Consider the following 18440-nt stretch of genomic DNA (forward strand, 5'->3'; position numbering starts at 1 on the left):
TGCTAAAACTATGGTCATAAGCCACAGTCATCCCCATCTTCAAAAAGGGAGACCCCAGCCTAGTTGAAAATTACAGACCAATCTGCGTCACCTGTAAAATCATGGAATCAATTATTAACCAATCCATTATCCTCTACCTAGAGACACACAACCACTCTCTAATAAACAATTTAGTTTCAGAAAAAAACTATCCTGCAATCTGCAACTCTTACACTACAAAAACGTATGGACTACAAAACTCGACCAGGGCAAAGCAATAGATGCAATCTACATAGACTTCTGTAAAGCCTTTGATTCAGTGATACATGACAAACTACTCCTAAAACTAAAATCTTATGGTATCTCTGGACACCTGCATAACTGGATAGAAGTATTCCTGTCAAACAGACAACAGATGGTCAAAATTTGGAGCATCCTATCAAAATCTGTACCTGTCAACAGTGGTGTCCCCCAAAGCAGTGTTCTAGGACCAACTCTCTTCATACTCTATATAAATGATCTCTATGATCATATTAAGACCAACTGCATTCTCTTTGCTGACGATGTAAAGCTATTCAACACCACAGACAATACTGCTACCCTTCAAAAAGACCTATGTATCAGAATGGTCAAACTAATGGCAACTTCAAATCTCAACAAACAAATGCTCTGTCTTACATATTGGCAACAAAAATCAGAAAATAATATACAGGCTTAATAATCAACACCTTGTTGATGATCCAAACTCTGTCAAGGATCTTGGAGTACTCACCTCTAATGATCTAAGTGCTAGAGCCCACTGTAACTGCATAGCCAAAAAAGGCGTTAAGAGTTGTTAACCTAATCTTACATAACTTTTTCTCTGGTAATATTACACTATTAACTAGAGCATAAAAAACATTTGCTAGACCAATACTCGAATACAGCTCATCAGTCTGGAACCCACATTACGTATCTGATATTAACACAGTTGAGAAAGTTCAGAAAAAGTTCACAAGAAGAGTTCTCCACTCCTCTACTCGTTGCAGAATACCTTATGCCACTAGACTTGAAATTCTAGACCTAGAAAACCTAGAACTATGCCACCTTCAGTCCAATCTAAGTATAGTCTATAAAATCATACATTGCAGTGTCCTACCTGTCAATGAATACATCAGCTTCAACATAACAACACAAGAGCAAACAATAGATACAAACTCAAAGTTAATCGCACCAAATTTGATTGCAGGAAATACGACTTCAGCATCAGAGTGATCAATGTCTGGAATACTCTACCTGACTCTGTGGTTTCTTCCCCAAACCCCAAAAACTTTAACCTCAGACTGTTTACTATTGACCTCAGCCCTTTCCTAAGAGGTCTGTAGGGGGCGTGCATAAGCGCACCAACGTGCCTACCGTCCCTGTCCTATTGTTTCTTTTATGTTTCTTATATGTATCCATGTATTCATAAATATGTTTTTACTTATAGGTATTATCTTGTAAGCAATTGACAAACCAAATAAAATAAAAAAATAAAATCAATAAAATACTCACACATTTTTACAGATAATGACTGTGGTGATGGGACTGATGAACTGGACTGTCTTCATTCATGTTTTGACAACCAGTTCAGGTGCTCTACTGGCCGATGCATTCCAGGTCACTGGACTTGTGATGGAGACAATGACTGTGGAGACTTCAGTGATGAAACTAAACCAAATTGCACCAAAGGTCAGTGTTTTATATTTCCTTCCCAACTTCCAGTGAAATGTTTACCTTTATCAAATGAAATAATAGTCAGGATCATGATTTTAGCTGAGTAAGATGATTAATATAAGATTTTATTCCTGTTGAATTATGGCAATTGTATAAAATATGCATATAGCAATAAATGGTGTAGGTAGATATGTGTATCTTTGTGTGTGGGGGTGTCTTTGTGTTTAGGTCTGGGTCTCTGTCTGTGCATGTGGCATACATATATAAAACACATCAGGGAATGTCTTTTAAGAAATAACTTTTGGCCGTAGTAAAAAATTTGTTTTGCTCTTTAGGTGTAATGTAAAGTGCATGAGCAATACACTAAAAGCAGCTAGTTGTTGGCAGTGATAAAAGGAAAGCATGGTGGTAGCTTTTTGGTTTAAAATTAGATATTGTATTTTACTGTCTGGGAGAGGGAAAATATTTTTGTACTATGCATTAAGATGCAGGGAATGCAGATAAATCATTTGAGCCAGTCCTAATTTTATTATGACTTTGCTTTACTTCACTAAAGCAATATAGCGGTGCAAAGTTTCAGAGATGTTCTTTGTAATTTGAACATTTATTATTGAATAAGAAGCAGAGGAAAAGAATATTATATTAAAAATTATGCTACAGTATTTTAAATATTGCTGACAATGGGCAAAAACAATATGCTGCAGTCTTACAGGCAAGGTGAAGAATTCAGTTCATATCAGTACACTAAAATATAGTTCCTTTCAGTCGGCTTGAATGGAACGTACATATTCAGGGAGAGCCTAGGACTAGGTAATAGAATGAGTTATCAGTCTATAAAAAAAACCAGACTGCATATTTTATATAGCAGTCACTGTACTGATGATGATTCCAACTAGTATTTGCTACAGAGTCCTTATTTGCTATAATTTGTTCAAGGAAACATTGAATTATGAAAAAGAGTGAAACATTGGATTTTTTTTTATCATACTTTTCTTGCCAGATAAGTTATCAGATATATTTCAACAATGGTCTCAGCATTCTGAAATCTGATAAATGAGCATTTTGCCCCGCTTAATACTTTTCAACACTTTTATTGAAAAATAATATATTTACGATTCATAGGAATAAGTGCAACCTCTGAAAAAACTCAGAAGTCTCTTCCTCTTCTTGCAGTCAGTAGTATTTGACGACTTTTGTTAATTTTTTGAATGGCATTGTTTACATTGAAAGGAACCTCAAAATGTTTTCAGTAACTTGTAATACTTACATATGTACAAAATATTAATAAGAGAGAGAAAGTATACATTGCAGTTTCTAAAATTCATCCCACCAGTGCCCATATAGGAGGCATCTGTATTTTTCTGTGTTACAGAGCAACATGTTCTCCTTGTGAACTAATTCTGTTTCTATCTTTCTCTCTTCCTCTTCCTTTCCATCACCTTTTCTCTTGGACAGAAGAGAAAGAGAGAAAGAAAGAGAGAGAAAGGGGGGGAGAGAGAGAGAGCAGGGAGGGAGGGTCTAATCAGGGTAGGTGCACATTGTTTTCTTCTGTATGGGCTTGGTACGGGCTGTTCTCCCTTTAAATATTTTTGGGAATATGTAACTGCTCTGAGAAATGTGGGATAGATAGATTTTCATATTGTTTATTCAGATTCACATTCCAGGAGAAGATTAATGGAAAAGTTGGCCCTCTTCCAAGCTGTTTACTAACAGCCATTCACCCACTTGGGGTGAATTAAAGGATTTTTACTGGATTCTTTGTTCTAACTGGATTCAGTTCTTTTTTAAATCTGCAAGTTCTTCTACAGTACTGCAACAACTTATTTTTGTTTTGATTGTTTCCTATGCTCACACAAACAGAGATATTTCCAAATCCATTCTGTAATTTCCAATAATCAATTGCTTTAGGAAAAAAATACAATTTTGTGCTTTTTTGCTAGGAAGTACTGTAAGCCTTATTATTTTCAGTTCCATTTACACTCTAGTACGCATAAATAGATTTCAGTAATTATTTTGCTTTTTCAGTTCAGAAGTGTAACAGTCACTGCACAATGCAATGCAATCCTAATTCAGTAGATTCTGTTTCATTGAGGCTAATATGTATCTGCAACAATTTCCAATAGTTGAAAGTTTTCAAAAATGAAAATCCTTTAATTGAAATGAAACCACTTTTTCTATTATTGTAGTGTAGAGCCAGAGATATTTTCCCATTGTGTTTTATGTAGGAAAAAACTCCATGTAGGCTTAAAATATAACACATTTTTGCATTGCAGCTTTCTCTCATAGTGATATTTTTAATATCAATTGAATGTCTCTTTAGATATTATTAAAAACAACATAAATTGTTCATTAATAGGTATTTATCCACAGACTATATTTTTACATGATGTTAAACTGCCACACACATCTTAGTTGGAACAGTTTTACAACTCTTAAAAATGTTTTAATAAATACTTTCATACAATTCAACATACTCTATAATCTGGGGTGGGATTCTACCAGTTCAGCCCAGTTCAGGTAAACTGGTAGTTCTGAGGATCATCTGTGAGTGAACCGGTTTGCTCCAACAATCAGCTATTGGGCCCACCCACCTGCCCTGGCACTATTCTGACCTTTGTTTCCTGGTTTTCAAACTCAGCTGCTTCGCGCGGCACAGCAGATTGCCATGCGTCAGCTGTTTAACACACAGAGAGATTGCAGGAGAAGGTCAGTAGTAAACCTTCTGTGCACGTGCAAAACGTGCGCTCAACGAACCAGTTGTTTCCCCGGTTGAATTACACCCCTGTCTATAATGTTAGATACCTAGGAGAGAATTATTTACATCTCTTTTTTTCATTTTAAATGGAAATATACCATATGTGTAAAAGAGAGAAATGAATAACATTTCGAGCTTTGGACCACATCAGGATTGGATGGATGATCCTCCAAATGTTATTGAATGAAAATTCCTTAAAAGAGGTATTACTTAAGTTCTACATTTATTAATGACAGATTATATGTGTGATCACCTATTGTTCTTGTCTGGAAAGTTTCCCCAAAATTGGTGTACCCACTGGTTCTTTGATCTTTGCAACAATTGTTGGTTCTGCTTTTGTGGACACAATTTCAATTTTCAATGAAAAAAAAAAGTATCTTTACAATGGATTTTCACATTTATGACTGTCAAATTCTAAGTCCACTTCAGCATTTTTAAAATCTTTTCTACAAACTCTGAGAATGGAAATTGAACACATTTACAATTTGACGTTGGATCAAGATATATCACTATATCTGTGGTCTTGTCTTGCTGCTCTTATCAGGAAAGTTATTTTATTATTTTTTCTTTCTTTTACATAGGCTAAGGTTTTGTCTCTCATTATTTGTGATTTTGTCATTGGGGAAAAAAATCAAATTATTCTACACTTATTGAATAGAAATGTTCTCATTCTGTGAATGTCTCTTTAGCCAAAGAACAATTCATATGATAGTTCAGATGGTTAAAATGGATAGCACCACAGTATCTTTTCAATAGTTCCAATTATGTTTCTTCAATGAAATTCACACTGGTGCAAAACTATGAACAATATATAAAATAAACTTATCCATTATAATGGAGATGTATATACTTTTCTCCAACATAATCCTTATCTAACCTGAGGTATTCATTAGCTCTTCTCACATGATTGAATTGAATAAAGATATATGTAATTAATAATCAGAAGGCTGCTTAAAATGAAAGTGACAGTTTTAATAATCTATTTTGTAGAAATATAATAACCACACTTACATCCTTGTATATTACTGTGTAATTGAGTCCATGTTGTAAAAATATGGTTATGAGTTAGAATAGTATGATTCTTGTTTTCTCTATACAAAATGTGGCTCTTTACAAGAAGAATATGATACCCTGTACCACTTCCTTGACTGTATCCAAGTAACAATGAAAAATATTTGAAATGATATGAATTATCAAAAAATATTGTTAACTGATACTGTATTATCATCTTTTTTAATGTTAGAGATAGCTTCTCTTGGGAGATGCAGTGGGAAAGCATTTCAATGTTACCCAGATGGCAACTGCATTCCTGAGCTTTGGCGCTGTGATGGAGAAAAGGACTGTGAAGATGGTAGTGATGAAAAGACTTGTAATGGAACTATACGATCATGTGATGCCAAAACAAAGTTTTCCTGCAAGGCTACAGGTATGAAAGGGTAACAATTTATGAAAAGTTAAAACTAGTATTTTATTGTTAGCATTCTAGCACTATTTTTCTCATTTAGCTTTAAAACAGCCTTGTTATAGTTGAAATAGTATTTTCTTTCTTTTTTCTTTTTTGCTTATGGAAAGAATTAAGCTATAGCCGAGGGTTGTCAAACTTGTGTAGTCATAGTGTCATCATGTGATGTATGGTGACTTTTTCCCTTCGCTAAACTAGGCATGGGTGTGACCAATGCAAAATGCATCTGGCACATGGGCTGCAAGTTTGACAGTCCTTCTATAGCCCAAAGTTTATAAATTAGGATTGTTTAGAAAACATTGTTCAGAATCTCCCTATCTTACCAACATTCTTTGCCTAACCACAGGAAAACTCTTGCTTTACCTTGATCATATGTGTTACAGTATTTCCATCAGCTTTTTCAGTCTCTGTCCCATCTGCTGAAAGAAGTTGTATCAAAAGTTCATGTCTTTCTTCACTGAGTCTTTTATTTGGCCCAGGCCTTAATTATACTTATATTAACTAACTGCCATGGATTATTTAAAAAAAAACACTTTATCCTGCTCCTTTTACTTGTTTAGTCAATAGGTAATTTCTAGAGAGTTGCAAAATTCTGCTAATTGCCATTGCAAAGGAATATAAATGCCATCACAGCTTTAATTTTATACATTAAGCTTAACATTCTATAACGGTATGTTATGTATTTTCATAAAGAAACCCATTAATTAAAACTAATCTCTGAAAATAGATTATGTTATATTGAGACATTAGAAACCATCCTTGGACTGTATTGGGAAATGTCAATAGCAAAATAAATTTCTAGATCAATTGGTCACTATAAAGTGAAAATAATATTTATATAATTGGGTTTATTTTCATTACGCTGGGGACATTGTGAATCCCAACAGCTTGGTAACCAGTAACTGAAGTGCTATCCTGATTCATCTTGGATATATCCTGTTAGAAAAATGAATGTAATAAATGCATTTAATGAATGGAAAATTGATTATATCAGCACATATACCTCCATATTAATTGTTCAATTTTTATAGCTATAAATAAAATTCAATACTATATTCCTTAATAAATACTTTTTCATAGTGTTTGCCAAACCTGTAATAAATTAATGTAGATGTTGATCATGAAGATTCTCCATATGTAGCTACAAAATACAATAAAATATAGAATGATATAGCTAGCACACTAACCATTAATTAACATTTGGCATGAAAACTTGATCAAAGCTTTGACTGAGGATTTACTTGTTGGAAAACAGACTTTTTTATGGACTTTAAGGTCCTACTAACAAGAAAGTATCACATTTCTGACATATTAAACAGGAAAAAAAAGTTTTAAGAACAGTCATATTTCTTTCTTTCCAACCTCAGTAACATGATTAGAAACAAACCACTTAACCATTGGTAAAACCACACTTTTACCAATATTGCACAGTGCTTTGATGATACCTGTACAAAGTGGATAGTCATTAATACATTAAAAGAAATATACATACTAGCTTTTATCTATATTGCCCTCAATTTAGTACTTAGCATGAAGAAAAAGAAAAAAACCTCAGGTACCTAGTCCTAGAGAACAAATTGGACATATCTTGTAGAAATTGAATAAGAACATTCTGAAACAAGGCTCTGAGAAAGTTAGTGTATATCAGTAATTGGCCATTTGGCAACTGCTTTCTTTTCTTTCACTAGCTCCTTCTAGAAACAAAAATCAGTAATACACATCTTTAAACTAGAATCTCATTATTAGATCAAATGCAATATACCTCAATTAACTGGGTTCCCTATTAATTGAACCAATGTAATTGGGTTGAAAATAGTTATGCTTATTGCATTTGTTAATTCAGATGGAAAATATTTTTCTTCTTTTTTTAATAAGCATTTATCAAAGTCTATAAATTTCCACATAAAATGGCTTGAAATATATTTATTAAAAAGAAGAAGAAATAAAAATCCTTAGTTATCATGTCATATAAGGCATACACAATGAAAAAAAAATATTTTATATATTTTTTAAATTAAATTAGAAGTACTAATTTTATTTGTTATTTTCCCCAAGAAAAAAGAGTTTTCCATACCCAGAATAAAAATCTCACAAAACTTTCAGAAGATTCCCATTTGAAATGGCTTTTATTTACAGTTCCATATAGCTTTCCAATTTATGCATCTTTTATCTGAAATAAAAGATTGGGAATGGCTAACATTGCTTCATTTTTATAAAAGATCAGTGGTGAGTTTTGGATAGAGATTAAAAAATATATATAGGCCATCACGTGAAGTTATTTTTCTATAAAATAGTGGCATTACAAATAAAATATGAATGAATAATTAGCCTTGTTAAGAAAAGGAATCAATTTGTTTATTTTCTCTTTTCTTTAAGGGAGATGTATTAGCAAATCTTGGCTGTGTGATGGAGACATTGATTGTGAGGATCAGTCTGATGAAGATAATTGTGAAGGCTATATGTGTGGGCCGCCAAAATATCCATGTGCTAATGACACTTCCATCTGTCTACAGCCTGAAAAGCTTTGCAATGGAATAAGAGATTGCCCTGATGGATCTGATGAAGATGATCTTTGTGGTAATTATACTTGATCAAATGCAGATGTATGAAAAAATTAAATAATGGTCCCTAGATAATGTATCCAGACTCTCTCATCCCAGCCCACACCCCTTATGTAAATTTTAATGTTTGATAATTGAACTGTTTTCATCAAACCCTTATATGGTTGAAATTAATACCAAGCTGAAATATTGTTCTTCTTTCATTTTGCCCATTTTTTAAATAAAGCAAATTCAAAGGAGAAAAATTCTCAATGTTTATATACAAAATTTTGAATAGAATTCAAAGAATTCTAAAGGCACTTTAGGTGGCTATCAGATTTCATTTCTCCCCTCCTCCCTTCCCTTCCCTCTTCCCTTCTCCTCTCCTGTAACAATGCAGTTGTAATTTATCTGGAATTCACTGAAAATTTATAAAATTAATTGTTTTAAACTACATAATTTTCATCTTTCCTACATTGGATGTTGAGACAGGTTCATCCTCTAACTATAATCCATTCCCAGACTCTTTTTTCCATACAAATGAAAAGCATAAAGTGAACACAAAATAAACAAAGCATGTCAGGGCAGCAGGTATTAGTTCTCTACTGACACATGCAGAAGATTGTTATATGTATTTGTATGCAAAGACCATCATGCTCTACATTTTATGCAATATATTATTTACTTATCCCTACTAAATTTAATTTTTGTTATTCCAGCTTCTGAAACCACCCAGCTTGCCTTTTATTACCCTATTTTTAAACCTACAGACTATATTATTTATATATGTGAACTGAATGCCAAAGAATCTATGGTTCTGAATACACCTTTTATTCTTTTAATCTTATAAAATATATCTACGGTGATAGATTAAATTTTCATGTATGTCTCAAAAACACATTTCACCTGTTTTTATTGAAATAATAATAATAATAATTACTATTCTTATTTCAGAAGAATGTTCACTTAACAACGGTGGATGCAGCCACCGATGTTCAGTAGTTCCTGGAGGTAGAATTGTCTGTTCATGCCCCTCAGGATTGTACTTAAATTCAGACAATAAAACCTGTGACTATGTAGATTATTGCACCAAACATCAGAAATGCAGCCAAGTATGTGAACAGCATAAAAATGCTGTTAAGTGCTCCTGTTATGAAGGTTGGGAACTTGGTAAAGATGGTGAAAGCTGTGCTAATATTGGTAAGTTGACATTTGGCTATCTATTCACTATTACTAAGTATGTCTTACAAAAATTACATGTGTCAAAATGACCCATTTGCTTTAGACAAACAGGAGTCCTTTAACTCTTCTAATACAGAGGCTTCACAATTTGTTTCTATTCAGAAGACTTAAATGTTTTATATGCAATGTAGAACTTGATGATACTTGATGAACTTCTGTTTTATGAAAATATTTATGTTCTTTTTGTTTCTTTTAATAAAAAAATTAATCTATATCATCACATGTTCATCAGAAGATAAATGCCATTGAATGACAAATTTAGAAAATATTTTTCTAAAACTTGAATTAAAAATATAGTGGTCTAAGTATGAAAGTTTGTAGAAGCCAAATACAGAAAACAGGCAACAACAAATTAATACCATTCTCTGAAAGTGCATTTGTTATAACAACTTTTTTGATAACAATTTTTAAATGCTCTTTATTCAGTCTCACTGATCAGAGGCAGTATCTGAATATTTGGCTTTCTACGTATTGGTAGGTATGTGTAAAATGCAATTTCATATTTCCATTCCACCAATAATGAAGAACTTTGTGATTCAAAAATTATATATACATTTCAGAGGATGGTTATAGAGGATGGTTACATATGAAATATCTTCTTTATTCTTGCAATGGTGGGGGAATCATGGTTTTTGAGTTTTAACTGTGTAAATTTGAATTGTGCTAAATTTGTAGCACATTAAGAAGGAGCAAGGGAGGAAGGAAGATGCTCACAGCCATACCTACTCAGTCATATACTTTTACATCATACAAAATTTTATATTATACATGTAGTTCATATGCTAAATATGCTAAATGTAGTTCATATGCTAAAAATACTTTTTCTTTTCTTTTTCACATTTATTAGAAATATTGTCAAATTTATATTTTTAGGTTTCTAAACAAGCCCATAAGCCATCTTCATCTTCATGGAGCATTTGCCTTACAAAAGAAATAGAGATAAAACAATAACAGGTTAAAGAAAGGGTTGGGATTGGTCAGTGCCTCCAAGATCTATAGAATATTAAAGACATTTGTTAAGAAAAATAATGGGAAACTGGGAAGTAAAACCTTTCTATTTTCTTATACATGATTAGGAAGAGAACACATATATACTATAAAGTTAAATTAAAAAAACCTTTTGCACATGTCATAGAAATATATTTTGGAATAAAAAGTTATTATATTCCAATTATCAATAATTCTTCCCAACTCCTATGAACACACTGCAGTATATAGAGAAAGCAAGCAAGAAACATCAGTAAATTTCTCTGGCTCGGTCCTGGCAGCCAATTCTGATGAGTATAATGTAATAGTTAAAGTACTGCCCTAGAATTGGGGGGCTCAAGTTCAAAATCATCCTTAGCCTAGAAACTCCTTCTCATGGTCTGTTTAAAGTGCAGTCATCCAGTCCTTGACAGAAAATAAGCTAGCATAATTTGCCTTGCCAATGAATCATGAGTCCAGAAAGAGCTCCAGCTTGTAAAAAGGGACTGTTTGAGGCAGTGCCACCTTATCCACTACCTATGGTGGTACATTCTCAGATCCCAAAGGCCCCCAAATTCCATAGATCCCTGAAGACTATCATAGTGGCCATGACCTCCTGACTATCCCCAAACTCCATTTCTAAGGAAAGTGTGTTGAAATCTCCTGGGTGTAGGTTAATCAGCCTAAGGATCTCCACCAACCTAGAAATGGAGTCAAGGAGCTCAGGCAGAAAGATTACTGTGCAGAAGGGAGATTGTTGCGATAGCAACAATTCCAACTGATCTCCAGAGCCCAATGTAATGAACAGGTTCTCATATCCAGTAACTCAAATTATCCTCTAAGAGCAGCATCATTAGAGTTTCTCAGATGAAGATTGTCACTTCTGCATCCTTGCCCTGTGTTCTGGGCTGATGCTACACCCAAAACCTGGCTGGGCACCATTCCAAGAAGTGACTACCCCTTCCAGGTGCACGGGGTTTAGGTAATACATGTCAATTCAGCCTTCTCATTTGTTATTAAAGGCTGACCTGGCCTTTAGCAGCAACAGCTAGAAACCTAGGCATCTGAGATTCTGTGACCAAGAAATAGGATTTACCACAGGGGCAGGAATGCAGAACTAGAAGGCGGCACTGGAATTGAATTCAAGAAGAGCCCTCCCCCATCATATGTCCTCATACCTCTCAAGTTCAGAGGAGAATAATCTGAATATATTTAGCTATTACCAAATGAAAGGATCGAAAGCAGGCCATCCAAAAGAGAGGACTGTCCAATAAAATAAAACACACAATAATTAAATATTGAACTAATTATATGTACCGTATATACTGGAGTAAAAGTTGACCTGAGGCACCTAATTTTGCCACAAAAAACTTGGAAAACTTATTGACTCGAGTATAAGCTGAGTTTTTCAGCACATTTTTTGTGCTGAAAAAAACCCCCTTGGCTTATACTCGAGTGAGATTCCCTCTGAAAGAAAAATGGTGTGGAGCTCCGGAGCTGGGCAGCTGCTTCCCTGCTTCCGTGTTTCCTTTGCAACTTGTAAGCATGGGGGTAATCGGAAGCAGAAAAGTTCTTGCATGAGGATATATTGTTTTTTCTTTTTTTAAACTGTTTTTAGGGGCGGGGAAGACCCACCGTCATGTGAGAATGCTCAGACATGAAATCTATCCACCTGAAAATAAGTGTGTGTGTGTGGGGGGATTTTAACAGAGGGAAGACATAGGGAGAAGGCAAAAGCGACGGAAGATCCTTCAGGGGAAACTGAGGGGGAGACTCACCCTTGGTCCAGATGAGCCCCCTTCCCCACCCCTAAGGAAGCAGAGGCAGCCAGCAAGGGCAGGCAAGCCCCGCTTCATGGACTCTGTCCGTCCTCACTCCCACCCACCCACCCACCCAAAGCCACGAAGTCCCCCAATTGCGCAGCCCAGAATCGCCCTCCCCTCAGGGGGCAGCAACGATGACTGGTGTTTCCTGAGACAAGAAGCTCCGCCGTGCAATGAAAACGCCCTGGCTCTAGGCTCAGAAAACAACGCGAGCCGAGGTGGCTTTGTTTCCTCAGCCCCAGCTGCTTTCAGTCCGCTTGGGAGGAGGAAGTGGTGACGGCGGCTCACGTTGTTTTCTGAGCCCGCGAGCCTAGAGCCTGGATTTTTGTATCCCTGTTTAATAGACTCCAATCTAATCTGCTTGGGAAAAGTCTGATGTTTGTTTTCTTAAAAGAGGTTATTCTCTCCCTATTCTACAATCATAATATTCTACAAATATTAATGAGATGAATGTCTTTTTATTACATTCACTGTAATAACCTACTACTGATTAGGTTTCACAATAAAATGTACTGTTCTGTTTCCAGATCCTTTTGAAGCATTCATCATTTTTTCTATTCGGCATGAGATCAGAAAGATTGATCTGCAGAAACGAGACTACAGTCTATTAGTTCCTGGTTTAAGAAATACAATAGCACTTGATTTTCACTTCAATCAAAGCTTACTATACTGGACAGATGTAGTAGAAGATAAAATTTACAGAGGCAAGCTTTCTGAAACTGGAGGTATGAAATGTAGCTTAGATTTTATTTTATTTCTTAAATTAAGTGGTGCAGGACTCAGTTTAGGAAATATAATGAATGAGTTATAATTGGAAGTTTTTTTATTACATAAATTATAAATATGTACAAATACATTTTATTTTTCAAATGGTAAACATGTACATCAATACATATTATGAATGAGTAATATATATAAAGTTATATAAAGTGGGCCCAAGAAAAAGGGCCTTCTCAATGGTTGCTCCCTCCCTATGCAATGTCATTCTCCCAGAAATAAGATTGGCCCCATTTTGATATTTTCCCAGAAGGTTGTGAAGACATAAATCTGTCAGTAGTCCTGAGGACCTCAAGTTGATATGAAGCTGATGAAGTGATTGGTTTGATTGTGCTTGTTGCTTCTTGCAGGAGAAGTATTAGTGGGAGACTTAGGGGTTTTATATTGTGGACATTTAACATTGCAAACTGCTTGAGGTCAGCATTATAAGTTGGGCAGCTAAATAAATTTGCTAAATAAATAAATAGTTTTGAGGGTTTGGTGTTTGGTGATTGAGTATTTTCTTCATGGTTTTTTTGTCTTTCTGTTCACTATCTAAAAAATATCTGGGATTTTTCAAATATGTGTCACTTATGTGCTACATACATTTACTGCATTTAGCAGTCTGTGTGCATGTGTTTCTCTGTATGTATGTATACAATAAAAGTAATGTGGCTGAATTCATAAGGAGAATGCAGTCCAAGCAACTCATTTTAAACCTTCTTCTGATAGTAGATCAACTGCCATTATCTGAAATATAGGATGAATAGTGCAATAGCAATAGCACTTAGACTTATATACCACTTCATAGTGCTTTGCAGCCCTCTCTAAGCAATTTACAGAGTCAACATATTGCTCTCAACAATCTGGGTCCTCATTTTCCTGACTTCGGAAGGATGGAAGGCTGTGTCAACCTTGAGCCAGTGAGAATCAAACTGCCAAACTGCTGGCAGCCGGCAGTCAGCAGAAGTAATCTGCATCACAATGGCTCATTATAACTATGTTTTCAGATACTAACAAATGATTCAGTATTTGAAATATTTTTGTTTGATGAAATTCATGACAGGATCAAAAGTTATAGCATATCTCTATCAAAGATTGAAGAAAATTTTTAAAGTGGAAATTGAGATGTTTCAAACATGGGCTAAAGAACTGAAATTTCCAACAATGCCCTATCAATTGATTCATGTCCTTCAAAATGCTAAAATGATATCAATAGGACTGAGATTAAAATTGATTCAATATACATACAATGAAAAATGTATTTAAGCCACCTGTTCCTAAAATCTTGCCTTAGCTGTGATGTGCGCAAAGATGACATATGTACTCTGTACCTTTAGTACATTCAGAAGTTCATTACAAATATTTTTCTGCTTAGATCATAACTTTGATCATAGCAGCTAAAGGTAATCTTTGGGATCAATTTACAGATTTATAATTTTATGTGTGCTATGGTTATGCATCCAAAAATGACTACTGTAGGCTAATTTGTATATTCAAAAATTGCTACTTAGCTAGTTATGGATAATCACAAAACACCTATTAACCAGGAGTTAAAATGATTGCTTGCTGTCTTTCAGTTTATATTGTCTACTATTCTATTTATATTTTCTTTGAAGTATTACGTTTTCACATAAGAAATATGCAAACAAAAAGAAAAGAATAAAAAGAGGAGAAACTTCTATTAGAATACTTATTATCAAGCCCAGCATGTTTCAGACACAAGTTATTTCTTTAGATGCTTCTTTTTTTGGTATAATTTTATATTAAAAGCTAGGTATATCAGAAAGGGAAACAATGCAGTTCCTTTTTATTTCTCATACTTTGTTGTAAAGTTGCCTATTACTTTTTGAAAAGTCAGTTGATGCCTAGATAAGAATTTTGATAGTTAAAAAGAAGTTTTTGTGTGTTTTCATTTCTGTAATCTTGTATTGTGATTTTTTTCCCTGTGCTATCACATGAAAAAGTTCCAGAAAACCTGTGTCCAAATACTTTCTCTTAAACCTTTATCCTTTCCCTCCTCAAAATGTATAAAGTGTTGGCTCGTCATTCAGCTCCTTCAGTTGCTTCATGTCAGACCATTGAGGAGAGTTTTACCATGCTGTGCTTCCCTTATTATTTCTAACAAACATTAAATAGGAAGCATGTAAAGGATATATTCTACAGTTTTATTTTATTTTTTAATTCTTCTAATAAGACTTGAATTCAGAATGATGAAATGCATAGGAGATAAATGCAAAACACCAATAAAGGTTTGTAACAGAAGATATATGTTACTTCTGAGGTAAATTCAATCAGCAAGATGTTGGAAAGCAATTGTGTGGCAGAATTATAGCCATAATGTCCTTCTCAGATGGATCCATCAAAGTTCATTTGGGACTCTGTGCATTTCATACATCAATTTCCATTTCAAGCCAAGGCTTATTTTCTTTTTATGTGTCTCAAAATATTCACAATACATCTGTAGAATTCAGTGCACTTTATTTCTGAAAATGCCCGCAGAATTGTTTTATTAGTCTTTAATAAATTGTTATACTAACCATGGAAATTGCAGAAATTAGAAGAGCATGTGGAAGTTTTGGATCAAATATTTCTTCTTTTTCTTGAATTTTTGGTGCACTTATAAAATAATTTTTAAAAATTATTTTGAATATTTAATCTTTTTTTATATACAAAAGCCAAATCCGGCACACTGCTTGTATATATAACAGAGCTATAAAATGTTTCTTCTAAGGTTCTAATATAACCTTCACCATCAAGTCCCTACACTGTCTCCTTTCCTGGTCTACTAGCAGTAACTGCAAACCATAAGCTTAGAGAAAAGCAGTCTGCAAATTCTTAAAGGTAAAATATTGGAGGACTTCTCTGCAAGTAGATGACCTTGTTGAGTCATCAAATACAGGTAGTCCTTGCTTACTGACTGCTCATTCTGGGACTGTCGGAAGTTATGTTGGCACTAAAATGAAAGATTTATAACTGGTACTCAAACTTCCATGATAACATGGGCACATGTTCACATGACCATGTTATCATGATTCAGTGTTTAGCAACCAGCATACCTTTATGACAGTTGCAATATCCTATAGTCATATGATCACAATTTATGACCTTCAGAGCCAAGTTCTAACAAGCAAAATCAATGGCAAGAAGTGGCAGCCACATGATGTCATGCTTAACAACTGCAGCAGAAGTTGATGCAAGTCAGGTTGAATCATATGATATTTCATTTTCGATCATGCCACTTAGCAAGGGATTTGCCAGTCCCATTAACGTTAGTAAACAAAGATTTCCTGTAGTGTTTAAAATATTAGAAAAATTATGCATAAACTCAGCAGAAGCGGAAAAATGATAGTGGAACAGTTTTCATACCATGTTCTGCATGCATAGCTTGCAGAATTGTGACAATTATCTCAGCCCTAAGGGATTAGAAACAAGTCATTTCCAACAGTGCTATCCTTTTGTGATGCATTCCAAAAATATATGTTATGTAAAAATACAAAATAGCAAATGCGATTGAACCCAGTTGTCTTTAGAGACTTTTTGGCTTAAAAGTGAAATAGAAATACTTTTAATGGATAATATAGTATTAACAATTTAAATATTAATGATGGTGATCACTTTCACAATAGACATATCAGAGTTCAAATTCATTTCAAAATTATATGAGAGCTACTTTACAGTTATAATTACTATGATCATAGTTTTTAAATTATTATGCTTATCACCTTTGTTGTAATTATAAAATTATTGACTTATAATTGGAACAAAACCTTTGTTTATAATATATTCATATTAAAATATTTATGTTATTCAGAAGGGTTATATCTTCACCTCTTGACTATAGATAATGGAACTGTACATAAAGAGCCTTAAAAAACAAACCTACTAGGTACGTATCCAAAAGCATGTATGCCACTTTGTACATGTGTAAAATAGCAAACAAAAATAAAGAACTATCTGAAAGCCCCTCAACCTGATGATGCAAGTTTTGTAATGAAACATCTGCAAGAAAGCAAGCTCAGAGAGCACAAGGACTCCATAGTTCAATCCTGCTATATTTTTGGCAATTGCAAATATGTAAATCTATGAAAAATGGAACTACAAATGACCCGGGAGTGCTTGCTTTATTTTTTAAGAAGTACATCATTTTACTTTTTCTATAAATTTTTAAAATGCAAGATTTGTTGTAATATTTTCACAGGTGTAAGCTCAGTTGAAATTGTGGTCCAACACGGTTTAGCTACTCCAGAAGGTCTTACTGTAGACTGGATTGCTGAAAATATATATTGGATAGACAGCAATCTGGATCAAATTGAAGTAGCTAAATTAGATGGTACACTGAGGACAACCCTAATCGCAGGTGCAATGGAACATCCTAGAGCTATTGCTTTGGATCCCAGATATGGGTAATTATTCTTTATGTTATCTTACAATTTTAAAAAAATCATACAGAATTATTTCTTAATATTGCATTGCTTTAATATAAAAAAGAGAAAGAAAAAGAAAAAGCAGTAAAAAGAGGGAAACAACCAAAACATATTTTAAAGAAAATCATGGAATTTTTAAACACCTAGTTAAATCTCGACCATACAAAATAACTGTGGTCAGTCTATTTATTGCTTATTTATTATTAATAGTAATCAAGCATAAATTTTAATGCCTTTAAATCTGAGGAAGTACATTTTTTTACACTGGAGTTTTTTTCCTTTTTGGTAGTCCCAACCTTAATAAATTCATAATTCTTTATGTTGTGATAAATTGCATTTTAACTATATAATTCAAAGGTACATTTACATTTTAAAACTAAAACACTAAGTAAAACTAAAAAAACTGAATAAAACTAAAGATTAAAACACTGATTGCTTGGGATGGGCATGAGATCAGTCTGATCTCTGGAGAAATGATATTCAGAGGTGCCTCAACAGAAAGTCTCTCTACCTGGAACTAGCAAGCCAATATATATATTTAATATTTTGAAACTTCTTTGCCTATTAAACATTTTTACATTTTCCTTTGAAATACCTATTTCATTAATCCTCATCTACTTCACACTGAGTTTTTTGTTTTTTGTTTTACTATAGAGAAGTTAAAATATTACACTAATTCTGGCATCAGCTAAAAAGGATACATGTAGCTGACTATTATTAATGTATAATGAAAATGGCTAAATGGAATAATATCTCATAAAGCTTTGCCTAAATGGTAAATAGCATATGTACCAA

At 33.9% G+C, this 18440-nt stretch overlaps 1 protein-coding gene across 1 annotated transcript in view; it reads left to right on the plus strand.

Annotated features, from left to right (window-relative positions):
* Positions 1 to 18440, plus strand: part of LRP1B (LDL receptor related protein 1B) — a 283941-nt gene that overhangs the window by 49224 nt on the left and 216277 nt on the right. Inside the window, exons 7-12 of the mRNA XM_087925463.1 lie at positions 1525 to 1689; positions 5673 to 5855; positions 8268 to 8468; positions 9386 to 9631; positions 12990 to 13187; positions 17420 to 17624. Coding sequence (XP_087781589.1) covers positions 1525 to 1689; positions 5673 to 5855; positions 8268 to 8468; positions 9386 to 9631; positions 12990 to 13187; positions 17420 to 17624 — 1198 coding nt within the window. The remainder of the gene's footprint in view (positions 1 to 1524; positions 1690 to 5672; positions 5856 to 8267; positions 8469 to 9385; positions 9632 to 12989; positions 13188 to 17419; positions 17625 to 18440) is intronic.

This window comes from Pseudonaja textilis, chromosome 1 (genome assembly GCF_049901715.1).
Source record: "Pseudonaja textilis isolate UNSWEBS1 chromosome 1, rPseTex1.2, whole genome shotgun sequence".
NCBI classification, from domain to species: Eukaryota; Metazoa; Chordata; class Lepidosauria; order Squamata; family Elapidae; genus Pseudonaja; species Pseudonaja textilis.